At 44.9% G+C, this 18,388-nt stretch overlaps 1 protein-coding gene across 4 annotated transcripts in view; it reads right to left on the bottom strand.

Annotated features, from left to right (window-relative positions):
- The window catches only part of CADM1 (cell adhesion molecule 1), a 325,608-nt gene extending 308,672 nt beyond the window's left edge, over positions 1–16,936 (bottom strand). For all 4 annotated transcript variants that reach the window (XM_077780499.1, XM_077780500.1, XM_077780502.1 and 1 more), the window contains exon 1: positions 16,787–16,936. In XM_077780499.1, the coding sequence (XP_077636625.1) occupies positions 16,787–16,922 (136 nt within the window). In that variant the 5' untranslated portion in view covers positions 16,923–16,936. The remainder of the gene's footprint in view (positions 1–16,786) is intronic.
- Positions 16,937–18,388: the final 1,452 nt, after the last annotated feature.

Here is an 18,388-nt window from a genome sequence, read left to right as displayed (position 1 = left end):
TGCAGAGAGAGAGGGAGACAGAGGACCTGAGGCAGGGGCTCAAACTTAAGAACCATGAGATCGTGACCTGAGCATAAGTCGGATGTTTAACTGAATGAGCCACCTGGGCGCACCACCCCCTACTTCTCATTCCTAGTCTAAGCACAGACCATTGCCAGATTCACATTCCTACAGCACCAATTTGATGTTACTTCACTGCCCAAAAACCCTTCAATAGTTCCCAATGACCCCCTGAATTAAATCTAAATTTGCCATTCAAAGTTCTTCCACAATCTATCACCAGCTATCTTTCCTTAATCACTTTCACTCTCCCTTTTAGCTTTCTCACCCGTAAACCTTGATTCATGTGATTCTCCCTCACCCCAGAATCTCCTTTCCTCTCACCTCTTTCTTCCCCAAGTTTTCAGGACTTGGTTTAAATGGAGAGCTTTCTGCACTCCAACCCCCTGCCAGCTGCCTCCATTATGAGCCTCGATGGAGACAGAGACAGAGAGGACGATGGAAAGAGAGGACGGAGATCTGAAATCTCAGTCCTCAACCAGTTCTCTGCTGTGGCTGCTCTCATGCTTTCTGGGGACCCACAGAGAATATGAAGAGAGGAAAGAGGAGATGAAGGAGCATTCCTGGTTATTGCCCACGGCTTTGGCCCCGCCCCTGATGGGCTCTCAGTCAACTGGGTGTCACTCTCTCCAGCTTTGTTTTGAACCAGAAGGACTCATTCTGTTTAGGCTGGTGGTTTCCAATCTTTTTCAAAAAGCACCATTTCAAAGAGAATCCTTTGGCGATCCAATGTATAAATGTGAAGCTTCTCTTGCTGAAATGGTAGACTGCTTTGGGAGCGAGCACCAGGTAAATGTTATAAAATGAATCAGCTCTGATCAGTTATTCCATTACAAGTGGATTATATATTCATTTTTTTAAAGTCTATCCTTTTCTTTCTCTTTTAGTTCACGAAAAGTTCAGGTCACAATCTTCAAGACGATGACCTCATTTAAAAAAAAATCCTAAAACCTCGAAAAATATTCTATTAAAGCAGAACTCTGTATGTGTTCACCTTATGAAAGAAGGATAAAAAGATATAATCATGGGTAAATTAATAGGAAAATGGGAGATCATTTTTGGTTAAAAAAAGAGGGAAAGGGAAGTTCTACTACTACTACTTTAGCCTGAAATTCTAACTTTCTAGACCTGATTCATGCCGCAGTATGAATGGAAGAGAACGCTTGAGGAATAACATTTCAAGAGGAAAAGAAAACTGAACAGGGTGGTTATTTAAAGAATCATCAACTTGTTTTCATGCAAATGACCAGAATAATGAAAATAAGCAATCCTGCCAACAGGACCCAGAAGCAATTGCTTTTAAATAGGACGCTTGAAGCATTAACCACCTAATTCTAGAAGAAATTGATTAACTAATCTCTTCTTTTTCGTGAATTAATACCAATCATACACTATACATTAACGCACTGACAAAACTTGTGTTTCAAAGATAGAATTTTTCTTGAATATTGCTATCAAATCATTTACTTGACAGGTCACGCTGATAAGGATATATTTACCAAGATTTATGGCGGAAAGGAAAGGTTTAACGACTGCAACTTGAAGGATTCCTTAAGAAGGCAATCCCTGAAAAAAAAAAAAAAATGTCTACCCCAAAAAGGGGGTAAGGAATGGCACGTGCTAGAAATCAAGGTGGACAAGTGATCTCAATCGAAACCTCAGCTAATTGCAATGGGCCACCCGCAATGCCTCAGAAACACCAACTGAGTACCCTGAGACAACATACAGCTACACAGCTTCAAGGAAAGCATCGATAAAATGCTATGATTCTCCATAATTCAAAGCATTTAAAGCACCAAACACAGACTCGGCTGGATGCATGCCTTAGGCGGGGAGAAGAGAAGTCTAAACAAATGGATGTGAATATGAAGGAACACTTTAGACACAGGCCATAAAAAAACAAGTTATGATGGGCCCTCCGCCCCCTCCCAGGACTGTCAGGAAGTTAGAGTTATTGAACAGACATCACTTATGACACGGAGAAGAAAGGCTGGCTACCCCCCCCCACCCAAAAACGCCTTTACAAGGTCACAGATAGATCAGTGTCATAAATGCATTTAAAAAATATTACAGCAATAAACTCTGGTTAGAGTGGGCTCCACCTCTATGTTCACAGGAAAGAACAAACCCCAAACTTCTCTTAAATTAAAAGGTGATGTTAGCACGGTCTCTCTTCCTCGGCCTGCATATGAAATCTCTCCCTTCTTCCACGTGAGGCCCACAGGAAACCTTTCTGTTTAAAACTAGATCTGTCGCAGGCAAATACGCTTAATTTTGCCACACGTTAGCACCAGCTACAGAGCCACGCAAATAGTGGAAGGTCCTTCAAAAGACAGACTGCCTTACCCATCCCATTTTTTTTGAAACTCAGCAACAAGCCATTTCTCATGTTTGATCTGACTACGGAGATCTATTTTTTGATCCTGTAGCCACTGACTCCACATATATCTTTATTACTGTACAAGAAAAACTGGTGCCCTGAGGTTTAAATTTCCCTAAGTTCACCATGCCTCTCCGGAGCATATAGCTCAGTTTTAAGACAAGACTCTCGCGGAAAGTGAGGTGAGGAGAAGCAGACGACCTCAGAGCTAAGTTCCTTGGTTGGTGGCCTCAACTATAAAGTGCCAATATGGCAGTACAATGACTCAAAGCCCAGCCATCCCCGGACTGTGAAGTGATTAAATAAAGAGAAAGAGGCTCTCTTATCTGGACAGGTAGTCTATCTAAACCTCTCCAACAATTGCCCAACAACTGGGTATGAACAAACACTCTAGAAGTCAGTCCTTCAGGCTATGAAAAAGTCAGGCATGTTGATAGCTCCTCATCCATTATGAGAGAACAAAAAGCTTCTAAGAATTCTCCTTCTAAAAGCTGATAATAAGATAACCACTAAACTAAATTTGTTAACCCAAAGGCCTAGTGCAAACTGTATACTACAGCTCCCAGTATCCATAACAAAGGAGAAAAGATAAGCTGTATATATACTGGAAATCAGATAGTACAGGAAGGAAAGGGTACATGAACAAAAAACCTGCAGAGTGATTCACCTTTACACTGGTCTTCAAGACTGAATTAATATCACACTCTCTGTTCACGTTTATGCTGAAAGAGCTAGAAATGGTTTAACAGACCATGCATACCTAATTTCCAACCCATTCACTGCCTCCACAGATGTTTACTGAGCACATACTATAGGTAAGGCATTGTGCCCCATGCTGCTGAGGATTCAAAGATGAATAAGAAGCAGTTCCTCCTACAAAAGGACTGAGAAACACATACCCATGGGCACATGTCAACTTATAATAAGGCAGGAAATGTTAAATGTCATGGAGTGGCTACAGAAGTTGTAATGGAAGCTGGAAAAAAAAAATTACATTCAGGCTGGAAATCGCTTTGAAAAGAAACACCGGATTGGATCCTCGTGCTGACAGGGAAGCCCAGAGGGTGGAATGTTTTGCTGGTGGAAACGACTGGACAAATACAAAATGCACAGCTGCAGAGAAAGAACTCGGGGCAATTCGAGAAACACGGTTAACAGAAGGAAGAAGCTAAGTCAGACAAAGCCCTTTGGGGAAGGGCTGAAGAAGGGCACACAGAAAAGGCACCTAATCCACCTGAGAGGTGGCGGTGAAGTTTCCTTGAGGAATCGGTGCTCAGAGTAGGTCTCAACAGCCATGTCAGAATCAGCCATATTGACAAGAGTGTTTCAGGAGGAGGGGGGAAGATATAAAAAAGGGAAAGGCCTGAGAGCACAGCACATCCAGGACACGTTTCCTATGGAAAGTAAACAACACGGTGGGTAGCACCTCGAGCCACACGCAAGGAGAAGAACGTGGTGAGTGAGGCTGATGCAAAACGAGCTGGAGAGAAAGACAAAGAGTGATGAAAGGCACTGTAGGCCAGGCTGTAAGAGCATCAGCTTTATCGTCAAGCTGCCAAGAAGACATTTAAAGCATGATTTTAAGCACAAAAGTGATCATCTCAGGTGTGTTTTACAAAGATCTGTCTAAACACGGGTGTTAGGGATGCATTACAAGGGACGAGACTAGAGGTAAATGGGCCAGTTAAGGGGCTCTCCTATCAGTATAAAACTACTTTCCATATCTGTAAAACAAAGATAAGGGTAACCTAAGACCTTGGTGGTGAAACGGAGTGCATGCGAGAGAGAAGCAAGACTTAGTAACTAAGAGAGAGGCAGGGGACAGCAAAGGAGGGAGTCCCCTTAGAGGTCTCCCAGATTTATTTCACCCCTTGGGTAGATAGTGGTACCCTTTTCATCGGGACAGGAAATAGAGGACACAGGGAGGGTCGGGCAGGAAAGATGGTTAAGTTCAATTTTAGACATCTTGAATTTTAAAAATATATATGTGGTTAAGCGTTGAAAAGTACAGGTTCTTAAGACAGACCTGGTTCTGCCACTTTATTACTTAAGCCTCTTGGACACGGGACCTATCATCCTCTCTGCTCCCTCATCTGTAAAATGCGACTAGAGACAGAACCACTCATGGGGTGAAAACACTAACTGAATGACTGCTTGTGTTTGTCATTAATATTTTTTGAGCTAACCGTGGAACTAAGTACCTGTGGACTGAGATATCCAGTAGGCAGTTTTAGAACACGGGCTGAAGTTTAGATGCAAAAGGCTATGCATTTTACAATAAGTAAGTGTGCCACAAATGGAAAAACCAAACAAAACGGAAAAAAAGCAAACAAAAAAGGGTGGGAAGAACAAGACGGCATGGAGGTTTGAGACACAGATTTGCCAACTTACTGGATGAAAAGAAGAGTCGAGAAAGATTGATGAGAAGCCAGGCAAGCCATGGTTATTAAACATCACAGAGACACACTGCATTATAGGGAAAGGGGCAGTCCCCAATTTCCTACAAGTAATCTGGTGAAATAAATGAAAACACAGATACAGAATTCTCTTGACAACCCAAGAAGAACTTATTACCCTGGAAGGAAGAAATGGAAGAGACAAGAAGATAGTAAAAAAATAAAAGAAAGAAAGAAAAATTTGGCTTCTAAGTAAAATAAAGCCAAATGGCAGGATATCATCAAAGTAAACATGAGAGGCGAGGATTTTCCAAATAAGGAAAAAGGGTACAGACAGATGTTAACAAAGCCTGTGGAAAAGTATTTAAAAAAAAAAAAAACTCTACCTATTTTGTTTGCAAAAGGAAAACCAGGAAGGATCTATGAGAAAGGAATGAAATTGGCTCTGATAAGAAGGTACGTGGGAATGGGCCAGGGAGTAAGACTTATATAGTTTTGATTTTTGAGCCATGTTAATGATTCACATGTTCAAAATATATCATTAAATTAACAGGTTTAGAAAAAAAAAAACACCTGAAATTGAATATAAACAGAAACAAATCCTAAGTATATATTTATATATCTAATTGATCACACACACACACACACACACACACACACACGCAGAAGGAACTAATGTGTGACCTTATAAACACAGTACTCTGTCTATCCTCTGTGAGATCTATTTTAAAGGTAAAAAGAATGGCAAAAATTACTGAACTTTATTTGGTAGGGGTTCGTTGTCTATACTGGTCTTGGCAGAGTCGTTTCAAAACTTTTTTCCTATTAATTATAAGACATTGGCATGGCTGGGAAAAGAAAGATACAAATAAGGAACAGGAAGAGGAGAAAAAGAACCTTGGAGNGGATTAGGAGGAACTTGACGGAGGAACAAGGGGGAGAAGAAGGGCGGAAATGGTGGGGGAAAGGGAGAGAGGCAAACCATGAGAGACTCTTGAATGCTGACAAAAACTGAGGACTGATGGATGTGGGGGGGAGGGGGGGATGGGCACGGAGGAGGACACTTGTGGGGATGAGCACTGAGTGTTATGTGGAAACTAATTTGACAATAGACTATTTGTAAAAAAAAAAAAAAGAAATAGATTACACTGAATTTTCTTTTTTAAATCTACCTGTCCACTGTGATTTTCAAAAAAGAGGACAGGAGGGGGAAAGGTAAGTTCTTCTTTAAACAAGAATGCTTCTACTCAATGTAGAGAAATGACAGAATTAGAAAAATTACCATTTTGTAACCACCAGCATAATACTTGATTCAGACAAGGGTTCTTATCACTGCTGCCAAAACCACTAAGTGAAGTACTGTTAGAGATTTTCAGGATTTTCTGTCTCAAAATATCCCACAAATTAATGGAGAAATCTCTAAGTCCACCTAAACTAAGTAACCAAATTTCTATTGTCAACCAAGGGATCAAACTTACTTACATCACCACTAACAGAACAAACTGAGGTGGGGCTGTAAGAACACGGCACCATCAGCTAGGCAGTGCTCTTGACTATGACTGTGATCTGAATCAGACAATGAGGAAATGAAGCATCCATGAAACTGGGAGACATTCTACAAAACATTAGCTCTGGAATGAACAAAATATCAATACCATCAGAGACACACCCCGCCCCCAAACTCCTTTAAGAAAAAAAAAATCTTGAAAAGGTGGAAGGCAAAGGAATGGCTCTAGATTTTACAGAAAGAGGGATGTGAAAACTACATGTAATGGACAACCTCCTCTCCGATGGATTCTGGATCAGGGAGGACAAAGAAACACATATGAAGAATATAAACGGAACAAATGGGGAAATTTGAATATGGACTAGATATTAGATAATATTACAGAATCAGTGTTAAATTTCTTGAACGTAATAATGGCACTGAAGTTAGAGGGAAAATCCCCCTATTCTCAGGAGTTGGGTTTCCGTGCTGAAGTATTGGTTCAGAAAAAAACAGGAAAAGATAGGTGAGTATACACAATTAGAGAGTGTTAACACTTGATCAGTCTAGGTAAGGGGTTTATAAGCATTCATGATACTTTCCTTTTAGCTTTTCCCGTGGTTTTAAAATTTTTCCAAAATAAAAGTCAAGAAAAAATAAACTACAACCTTCTGGAAGACAGGGACCAGAGTATTCACTATGAATGTGCCTAACACAATCCTTGGTATAAAAGTAGATGACTTGGGGCACCAAGATGAGTTGGCTAAGCGTCCGACTTTGGCTCATGATCTCAGGTTGGGGGTCCAAGCCCCATGTCTGGCTCTGTGCTGACAGCTCAGAGCCTGGAGCCTACTTCAGATTCTGTGTCTCCCTCTCTCCCTGCCTCTCCCCTGTTTGTGCTCTGTCTCTCTCTCTCTCTCTCTCTCTCAAAAATAAACATTTAAAAAATTAACAAATAAATAAAAGCAGATACTCATTTTAAAAATGTTTAATTCCTCATTTTTCTACCAAATGCCTTAAGAGTTAGTTACAGAAAATTCCAAGTTACTGATTTAAACACAGTATATAAAATATAAGAGACTGAGTAAAATTCAAAAGTCCTGTCTGTGTTTAAAAGCCCCAAAATTTGAGGGGCATCTGTACAGTCCAGTCAGTTGAACGTCCAATGCTTGATTCCCGCTCAGCTCATGATCCTAGGGGTGTGGGATTGAGCCCTGAGTCAGACTGAGCACAGCACCTGCTTAAGATTCTCTCTCTCTCTCAAAGTTAAAAAAAAAAAAAAAAATTGTTGAGATTGTATTCACTGCCAGTTTCTCCAAGGAGACTGGATGATTCCATTTACCTCCAAAGAACATTCCACTCCAGATGGGACCTTGCTGCCACTCTGTTCTTCAGTTTCACCTTAAAGAGAGTTGAGGGCATCCTGAATGAATTCTTTCAGCACAGTGCTTTTCAGTGCTGCCAAACACATAAGGGATCCACAAACATGATTGCATAACCCCTAATCCCTTTCTGTCAGTCATGACTGTTTAATAAGAGCCATACATGGGGCGCCTGGGTGGCTCAGTTGGTTAAGCATCCAAACCCCGGTTTCGGCTCAGGTCATGATCTCACCATTCACAGTTCTAGCCCCCAGTCGGGCTCTGTGCTGTCAGCGCAGAACCTGCTTGGGATTCTCTCTCTTTCCCTCCCTCTGCACCTGCCCTGCTCGCTCACTCTCTCAAAATAAATAAATATTTCTTTAAAAAGCCATATAGATAAAAAATACATCCTTCTCAGGTGCATCATATATAGGTTATTTTATTTTTTAACATCCTATAAACTAGGTTGCTTTTGCTGTTTTTAACTCATGACTAAAGCACTAGGTTTTACTATTCTGTAACCTAAACTGGGCATGGCGCTTGCCAGTCTGGCCCAGAGATGGGAGAGATTTGCTTCAGAAAAGGGAAAAAAAAAGGCAGCAAGTAACATTCATGTGATTACTAACAAAACTAAAAGAAAGGAGACAGAGGTCTCTTTACAATGATGTGTGCTCACAAGATACGTACAAGGAAAAGTGAAGTTCAGTGTCATTTAAGCTAATCTGTACTTGAACCTTTTAAGAGATAAAACCATTTGAGCAGTAATTTAGTACTAAATTAACTTGGGGTTTTTTTTTTTCTCCCTATCTATGAAGTTTTCATTGTTTAAGTAAAGGTTTCTGTAAGAGGAATGAAGTGATGCTCCTTTGCTATTCAGAAGAGAGAATCAAGCTGATGACTTGTAGGCTGGGTGCCTTGGCTTATCACAGGCATATTCAGCAAAGAGCCAAACACACACCACATTTGGGCATATAGCCTTTTTCCCAACACTATCCGTAAACACTCTGTAATAATCAAGTGTTTTCATATCACTGAATTATCAGAGTATGGAACCTTCTACTAGCAAGTTCCGAACCCTGCAAGGGAAGGATGCCAGACAAGAAAAAAATAAGGGAAAAACAGTGGCAGATAATATTACCAGATAAAGGCTTTGAAAAAATCCTTACGATAACGAGATTGGGGGCACCAGAGTGGCTCATTCAGTTGAGCACCCAACACTTGATTTCAGCTCAAGTCAAGATGCCCAGGGTTGTGGGATCTAAGCCCCACGTTGGGTTCCAGGCTGAGAGTGGAGCCTGCTTGGGATTCTCTCTCTCTCTTCTCTCTCTCTCCTTCTGCCCCGTCCCCACTCATGCACGCCCTCTCTCTCTAAAAAATAAAATATAATAAAAAAATTTTAATATAACAAGATGAGCAGTTAGACTGAAAAACTAAAGGTTCATTTTTTTCTTAAGCCAGTGACCCTGTACACTCTATGTGATCAACCAAAATGCGACCGTCCTGATGCTAGAGATGACAGAGCTCCGTTAGGCAGGACTGCCCCCAAAGTCAAAGCTATTTAAAAAGCAGGTGAGTAAAGCCCTGGGTTTTAGCGCTCTGTCCTTCTGGCTCCCCAGGGAGGTACTTCTTAGTAACTCAACATTCTGAACACGAACACCAAACACTCTTCTAAGGTGGTGTATCTCTTGGATCATCTTCAGAGGGGTACATTTCATTGATGCCAAGTGCACTGCTCCCTGGCACTTTGACCCCTCTGAAGTCTTCCTACTCCTGAAGGCTGGACTTTTTGTCTGAAACTCTTACCATGCCAGCGTGTAATTTGTTAGGTCAATTACACCATTTTCATGCCGCAGTAAGTGCCCGTATTCGAACGCGGACCTACCAAACAGGCACAGTGCACTGTCAGCACAGTACTGTTTACAGTTTTCACTCAAATAATGACCACGATATCTGCACACTTCAGCTTACGGTAAAGGAACGTACTCACGGATCTACCTACAAAGCAGAAAAAGAAAGGTCTGTGTCGGGGTACAGATGAGCATGGGTTAGTTAAGCCCGAAGCTGCAAAGGGAAGATGTCTGTTCGCAAGGGAGGCGAGGAGAATCAACAGGCCCACACCTGTAAGCCAAACAGTTATGTGAAAAACAGGTGAGAGCGCAGTCCCATGCGAAGCCAACGAGCTGAAGGCTGGTAGCAGAACCGCACTTTCCTCCTCGGGTCAACAGAGATTCGTCTGTCTTCCAGTCCCATCAGGAAAGGGCTAGAAAAATAATAAGGAATGAGGGCAATGAGAGGAGAAGGACTGAGAAAGCAGCTGAGGAAGGGCCAAGCTGAAGATAAAACCGGCTGGATCGTGCATCGGACGTGAGAAGCAAGAATCTGAGATTAGGTTCTGTGGAAGGGCAGTGTCATGACCGTGTCTGGAAAAGAATCACCACACGGGTAGGTGGGCTCATGTCCTGACTCGGGGAGGCTGGGGTCAGGGGAACTGGCTGGGAAGCTTCTGGAGTAAAACACGGTTTAGAGAGGGCGTGGAGGCTTCCAGAGGATGTCGTGGAGAAACAATCAGCACCATTTTATTTCAGTCCAAGAGTGAAAACTAAGGAGGTGGGGAAAGGACTCCAAATTTCAGGGCCTTGGAGACCAGGAGGACCATGGTGTCATTTGCAATAATGGAGACTTTGAGAAAAGTTGATACCTAAGACAGGAGAGATGAAAGGTTCAGTTTCTGACATGTTAACTTTTATGTTCATCCTAGCCAAGCGGCGAGCGGTGGGGTACAGACAATGCGAGAGAGGGGGCCGGTGAACCCTTTCCGGGCAGATTTCTCCCTGGCCCCTCCAGGGACCTCACAACTTAATTCCCATTTGACACTGCGGTCCAGTGGATGGCTGAGGAGCGCCGACCTTACCAAGGAAGACTGCCAAGAGCAAGACACTTATTCCAGGCATTTTTTCAAAGCCCATGTCACTGGAATATCATCTTCAAACACCGAGTAGCATTTAAATATATATCATGGCGCTTTCATTTCAAGCCTATTTAACATTTCTGAAATATCTAGATCAAAATGTTGGGTCAAATGACTATATTCCAAGAAAATATCTACTAAGAGAACAAATTTTCCCCACCCACCCCACATCTCTCTTAAGATAATCATCCCATTCAAGACACCTGTCAGTCATATCAGACTTTTCTTAGTGCTGCTTCCTCTCAACCTTGACGCCAAGGTGCTCCTTGGAGCAATAATAAAGGCCACACGTCACTTTTGCTGTGCATGTATATAAATACCTCCAGCTCCCTTTCTTCTAACCCTAGTTCAAGGCCAAGTGCACCAAAGCTTCTAAGAACCAGCACTGGAAGATCTTCAAAGAGAAACTGCCCATTAACCACAACAGCAGCTGCTGGCTAGAGCCTGCAATTTAAATCTCTGAAAAAGAAACTGTGGCTTCTGAAATTTAAACAAGGAGGTGCCACTTGTAATTACAAACATTCCAGTGGGTCCCTTCCTTCATTGACGGTTTCCAAACAAAGGCTTTTTATTCCATTTTGGTGGCGCTCCCCCAATCCGCGGAGCGCAGGCATTCCTTTGAGCTTTTCTCATGCCACGCCAGATCAGAAGAGGGGCGCGGGAGGCGGGTTTTACCTGGCCAGGAACGCTCAGACCCCTCAGAACCATCTCATGTGTAATTACTTGTTTGGCTGGAAACCAAAAAACCAAAGGCTTCAGATTTATAGTCCACATTAAATACATTTGAGAAAGAACCTCTTAACACACACGCCCCCTCACGTTTCACGAACCTTGGGAAATGGAACCAACCTATTTTCCCCTAAACCAAAGAAGTTCGGAAATTAACACAGAGGCGTTCCAACAGTTCTGGCTGAAATGACAAAATTCCCGTTTTAAATCAACAGGACGAATATGGAGAAGTACAAATAGCAACCTTTTCTCTCGCGACCACCCCCTACCCCCTTCCTGCAAACACGGGGTACTTACAGCTTGGTTGTTTGGGTTTCCCCCACCAAAGAAGGCATTTTGTGATTGCTTTCGTTATAGAACACGGGCTGGTATTACCATTTAGCCGGTTCAAAACAAGAAAAGACATTTCTTTTTTCCTTTTAAGCCGTATATTCACAAAACACAAAGGCATTTATATGACGGAGGCATTTAAAGATAAATGCACGAATGAGGTATCTCACAGCCATCAAACTAAAATCGCCCTGCCTACAGAAGTCCTCAGGATGGAGAGTATTCATTATGAGAACAACTGGAAATGGCCAATCTCTCCATGGGTGCTTCCCATAGCCCGCCACAGTTGAGGGATTAGCTACAATTACAGCATATTTACACAACCATATTTACACAACAATAAAACTCATCTTATCCGATCCAAACAAAACCTTGCTCAAAATAAACCAAACCACACGAAAAGGTCTCCATGCAGGCAGGAATCTGCACTCTGGCTTCTCTTGTTTCTCCCTCAGCTTTTCCTGCTATTACGGGCAGGGCCAAAATTCTGTACACCGGTTGAGAGGCTGTACACTCAGTTCATGAGGCTGTGATTATGAGAGGCAGGCGCCGGGGGCGGGGGGGGACGGTATGTTAGGGGAATCTTTCTAAAGTAAACTATGGAAGAAACGATAGGATGTCCAAGATTTGCTGAAATGACTCTGGGAAGCGGAGGAAGCAGACAGAGGACAGACTGACCGCCGGTAGATCATTTACTGAACTGGGTGACTTGCACACGGGGTTAATTATGGCATTCTCTCTACTTTTGCACATATTTGGAAATCTCCATAATAAAACGGAAAAATAAAGAAAACAGGAGCAAGTTAAAAAAAAATAAGTCATCTTGCAAAAACAATTTTTTTTTTTTTGCCTTAAAAAAAAAAGTTGCCCTCAGCCCTTTCTCTGCTTAAATGCAAAGGGACAAATACCTGGGAAGAAAATCAAGATGTGTCCTTGTTCTTGACTTAAGGATCCTTCCTTTCTTCCTTCATTATGCGGAACCAGTTCTACTGTTACTATTAATCCTTGAAAAGACAAATCGAGAGTTTAAAAAGCAAAAGCTGAGGCTTCTGAAGCCCAGCGTTCACACATCTGACTTCTTGCAGCGACACAAATCCACGAGCTCTCCCCTATGAAGGTGCTTTGGACAACGTTCATGTTGCAACTGCCAAATAAAGTCCAGAGGTTTCGGAATCATTTGTCAACACCAAAGACAACCTTACCAAGAACCGGCCCTTTTCTCTCAGAGGTCACTCCTCTGAACCGGGTTTATTACCTAGAACAACAATTAATCTTGCTGTCTTCACAGTATAAACTAGCCTTAGCCAAGATAGAGTTCTACCCATGATCCGCATCCCTCACCGGGGCACCCCTGCTGGGAGGTGGAACAGAAGGCTTGCTGACTGGACATCAAGGGGCCTGCTCCCGGGGCCGGGCTGGGGGGCTGACTCATCCTCAGTTCCGTGGTCAGCAGGGTCCTTCTCTCTGCGGGCTCTGGCTGCCTCGCTACAAAATAATGAGATTTCACCAGACGATTTCTAACATGCTTCCCCTTCGAGAAATTCCATGATTATAAGAATCTCCAGTTCCTCAACAGGCAATAAGAAAAAGCAGCTTAGGTGTTAATATGTTCCATTTTCTATAAAACACATGGCAAGGCGAACACGAATATTGTACTGGGTGAGTGTCTGTATATGTGCGTATATGCGTACACATGTGTATATACACGTACACGTATCTGTACAAGTGAGCATACACGCTGGCTGATACCATTAGGCGCTTATATGGGACTAATTGCTCCGAACTCAAAGCAGCAAATTTTCAATTCTGCAACAGATGTCGCTGTGTGATTTCTCCTTTCTGTGCTGGATTTTCAGTGAAAAATGCCCAGCGTAATGGTCAGTACTATTCTTCCCAAGAAAGAGATACAGCATTTGAATCCTTAGGATTTATTCTGTATAAATTTTCTTCATATGCTGGAAAATTTCCATTCAAATGATAGCACAGATTCGTTTGGCCCAATTTAAGAGACCTCCCCACACAAAAAACAGGTCTTTTGTTAAACACACACACACACACACACACACACATTTTTAAAATGTAAATTCTAGGTGGCCGATTAGGCATTAAAATGTCACATACAAAACCCCAGAGAAAGAGACAGTTTATATTCAGAGCAATATTATCAAGTTTTTAAAGCCTGGAAATCATTTAGCAATGCAGGCCAAGGAATTATAAAAATTCACATAGGGTACAAGGCGAAAACATACGAGGTGCGGGCAAAAATCAACAAAAACTCCGAGAGCACCATTAATGATATTAAAAACTGGGGATTTCGGTGTTTACAGCATTTCTTTAAAAAGAAACAGTAAGGCTAACCTCAGAGTTTGCAAGATATCTTACCGATCTGACATTCTCTCTCAAACCACTTCTTGACACATGTCAAAAAAAAGTGATACCTCCTTCCCTTCAACCAGTTAAGTCCTCCAATGGCCAGGAAGCCTCAACAGGTAGCTAGCACAGTCTTCTGCTGAAATTCAGAGCTAGGAGAAAGCATTTCAAAATCTCCCTTTTAGACCCGGGAACCTGTTACCTTCCGGGCTTTTAGAGGGAGGGGGGCAAGAAGAGCAGGCAGGGAGGCCAGGCCCAACTCGGTCAGAATTTGAAGTCAGGAAGTGAGGGAGGAAGCGAAAGTGTCCTGCTTGTAGGCTTCTTCCCCGTCCCCGCTCCCCTTCCCCGGGAGGGCCACTGGGGAAAACTGCATAAAGCATGTACAACATCCATATGAATAAAGCTCTTTGTTCCAGGGAACTGCCTGCTCTTTTATCCCCCCTTTTTCCGTATTTGTTCATTTCAAAAGATTGCTCAATGGGGCTCTTGTTCCTCCAAAATGTCCCAGGCAAATAATGCAAGCTTGTCTCGTCACACAAGTCACTAAATGAAGCCTTGTGCGTCTCCAGTGACACACTGTAAATATAAAGTGGCATTAATGAGGGATATTTTATCAAAGCTATCACAGACAAGTGCAAGTCCCTCCTGTGGCTATTCAATCTGATGCAGGGAAAGGCAACAATGGCCGGGCAGCACATTTGTCAAGTCCCCGTTCCCGGTATACAAGCCCCAACAGGCCAGGACGAGCAAAACTCAGCCCCTGGGCTTCCGGCACCATCACAAACCGCCACCCAGCAGCCATCCCCTCTAAGGCTAAAAGAAGGTAAGAGGAGGGTAATCATCGCGGTTCACTGGCGATGGAGGAGCTGCAACACTATGCGTCCACCTAAAATGTGCCACGCGAGATTCACACTGAGGAGTGAGTTTCCACAACCCCATTTTAGCTGCATTTCATTAACATCCATTTAATCCAAACACCACAGGAGAGATGGGAGAGCTTGCCAGGGGATGGATGGATGCAGTTGCGGGAGGGGGGAAGAGAGAACCGGGATCTACTCCTGTACGATGGCCCCAGACAGCTCTCCCAGCGAGGATGTAAATGAAACACGCCTAATGAAGTTACAAGGCAACATCAACAGGTTTCTCTAACCTGACAGTGGCACCTGGAAGCCTCTGAGAAAGCTTACCGGGAGAGGACTAAGGAAGCAAAGTCCCCCAGGGCCCACCTGAAGTCTTCTCTGGGTGCCCAGGACCTGGGGGGCCGGGCCAAGACCCCTTCCCAAACCCATCACCAAAAAAGGCAGAAGAGAAAAAAAAACAGATTTAAAGAAAGTCATCTCATCCTCTCACTACAAATCAAACCCAATTACTTTCTAATTTGAACACAATCTGATAACCAGCGTACAAACAGGGGTGTACACAAGAGCAAGAAGCTGCTTCCATGGTAACTGGCAACAGAATTTTCTTGTAGCTTTGACATGCACGGTTGAGTTCCAGACCGCTCCTTTCTGAGTCCGAAGACATCCCTCGCTGGGGAGCCAACTTCACACCGCGAGATAGTTACAAATATAGTACTGTCGCTACTACCCGGTGCCGTCCACGAGCAGGCTTGGGAGGGGAGGTAACATCTGACCCCACTCCGCTGCCGAGCGGCATTGCACGGCTCCCATTTTCGGTTAAATGGCAATAGCCTCGACCAGCGCTCCCCCCCCCCTTTTTTTTTGCAGCCAATACAAGTCTATTGTTGCCTCTATTATGCGCCAGTTACCGAGGCTTTACTCACGCTCACGTTTAGCGGACACTGGCGCTTTTTGCAATGCAGCAGCACGAGGGACCCCTTTCACCAACATTTTATTGAACCCATCCAGTCAGAGCCATCGCCCGAAATGAAGTTGTAACCGCACCGCCATAGGCTGAGCCAATTATCTCGTAACTCATAAATTAAGAATTCACAGAGGAAAAACACATCAACAACATCCGGAGACAAGCGGCGGCATGGAAGGAAAAAAAAAAATCCTCAGCTTTGGAGCGGAGCTGCGGCCGGATTCCCACCCGGGTACCTCCCCATAGGCTCCCCGAACCCAGCACCTGGCGAGCCTGTTTCGGGGGAAAGCAACCAACCAGGCGTCCCCCAAATCCAAAGGCAGCACCCCCCAGACATCCCCCATTTCCTACAGCGTGTCTCCTGCGGTGTTTACGTAACTGTGTGNAGGAATCAGGCAGGAGGAGGCTGCTGGTCAGCCATGGGGAGGCTTAGGGGATAGAGAATTAGGGGGCCCGCTGGAGAGGTGGGGGCGAATGGGCAGCCCCGGGACGCTTGGTCCTGCAAGTTACGGGGACAACAACGAGTTCGGGAGGGTCCGGAAGGCTGGGGGGTGCCTTCCATCCATCCCCTTCTCCCACATTCTCCAGCCCCCGGGCCCCCCATTCTCACTCCACTCCGCGCCCCGCGCCAAGCCGGGGAGAAAAGGTGTGGGTGCAGCCATCCCTGAGGGCTCCAGTCCCCACCCAGCTGGGCAAGGGAGAAGGGGGTCACCGGCCCCCTCCGCCCCTTCCATCTCAGCCCTGAGTTTCCACTCCACACTCCCTCCGATTCGGATTTAGGAAGTGGGGGAAGGTTGTCATGGAAACGTTTCCCCCTTCCACGGCTATGGCCACTGGGGTGCCTCAGATTCAGAGGGCCAACCGGCCGGTGCTCACACCTACCTGTGGGGATCAGTGCCGCGGCGGAGAGGAGCAACAGCAGAAGCCGGAGTCGGAGCCCGGGAGGCGCCGCCGCCGCCGCCACCGCCGCCACCGCCGCCGCACACTGGGATCCGCTCGGCAGCACAGCACTCGCCATGTCGGGCACCTGCCTCAGACTGGCGGCGGTGGCTTCCTTCGGAGCCCGAGCGGACAACTAATGAGATGCTAATGACATGCGCCGGGGGCGGAGTCCGGGCCAACCAATCACAGCGCTGCTAGCCCAACCCGGCTCTCGGAGGACTCGCCCCCTCCCCCACCCCGCCCCCTGGCGCTGGCGTTCGGCGGCGCGCCCGCGCCACCTAGGGGCGGGGCCAAGGGGAGGGGCGTATGCAAATATGTTTATGTTAAAATTCGTTTTCGCTTCCCCCGGATCAAGGAAAAAGTGTTCTCCTGGGCGCCTGGCGTGTGGGGGCTCGGGCTCCGGGGGGCGGGTCTCGCTTCCCGGACACCTATTTTAGGGATGTATACAGCGATCGCTATAGCCGACCGACGACTGGAGATTCTCCCTCGGAGCCTCCCCTGCCGGGTACAGCCAGTGCATCCGGCCTGGAAACCACACGTTGCAGATTTCCGTCACTCACCTTGCACCGAAGGAATAGATCTTTGGGAAACGGGGGCTGTTCGGGAGTGGAGAGTGAGAATGCAGGTCCCCGGATTGACAAAACAATCTGGGAGAAGTGCATGCGTGCTTTGCACGTCCGGCGGAGCGGGAGAGCCCGCTCAACAACCTAGCGGTAGACTTGGGCATAGTTGGGAGAAAGGATCCGAGTCGGGCTCTGGGATTTTCGAGTCGGTATCTTTGCGGTAGATTTTCAGGAAAGGTGGCTCGAAGAGGGTCGGCGCGGGCTCCCCGGCTTGCTGAAGGTCTCCTCCCCGGCTTATATATATATATACACGTATCTAATACATTTGACACATAGGTAATCATATATATTTACGATTATACACATTCAATAAAAGAAATCTTCTCTGTCAAGGCTTCGGGGTGGAGGGCGGAGGCGGGGGGTGTGAGGATAGGGTCTGCCATCTTCCTCTTTCGGGGCTCCAACTCACCCCCCCTTCTCTACGCCCCCAGTCCCTGCTAAGGCGGCTGGGGACCAACAGGTGCTCCGGGCTTCCCGTGACTCTGGGAGAGGCTCTCCCAGCTGAAAGGATTTGCTTCTCCCGACTCGCTCTCTCTCCCNGGAAGGAAAAGCCATATTAAGTGTAAAGGTTTATAATAATTTAAGTATTCATAGAATGCAGAACAATAAGATGTAGGAAATACAATTTGCATAATAAATATCAATATCACAACAGCTAAAACAAACCATGACAAATTATCTGTGGCTAAATGACCCAGAGATTACTGAATGTAAATTGCTAAGTCTGAGCTGTAGTCCAGTGGAGCTGCAGGAAAATGACTTGCCTGGCCCTCTGTCCCCATCTTGCTAAAAAAAAAAAATAATAAATAAATAAATATTACATATCAAAAAGGAAGTCAAGATCTGCCAACCCACCAAATGAGTTACACTTAAAAACAGCCTCCCATTATCCATTATGCATAAACTAATTTCAAGACTT

This window comes from Crocuta crocuta, unplaced genomic scaffold (genome assembly GCF_008692635.1).
Source record: "Crocuta crocuta isolate KB4526 unplaced genomic scaffold, BGI_CrCroc_1.0 scaffold374, whole genome shotgun sequence".
In the NCBI taxonomy this organism is placed as follows: domain Eukaryota; kingdom Metazoa; phylum Chordata; class Mammalia; order Carnivora; family Hyaenidae; genus Crocuta; species Crocuta crocuta.
Note: the sequence above shows the minus strand (reverse complement) of the source record. Positions and strands in the feature narration are given on the sequence as shown.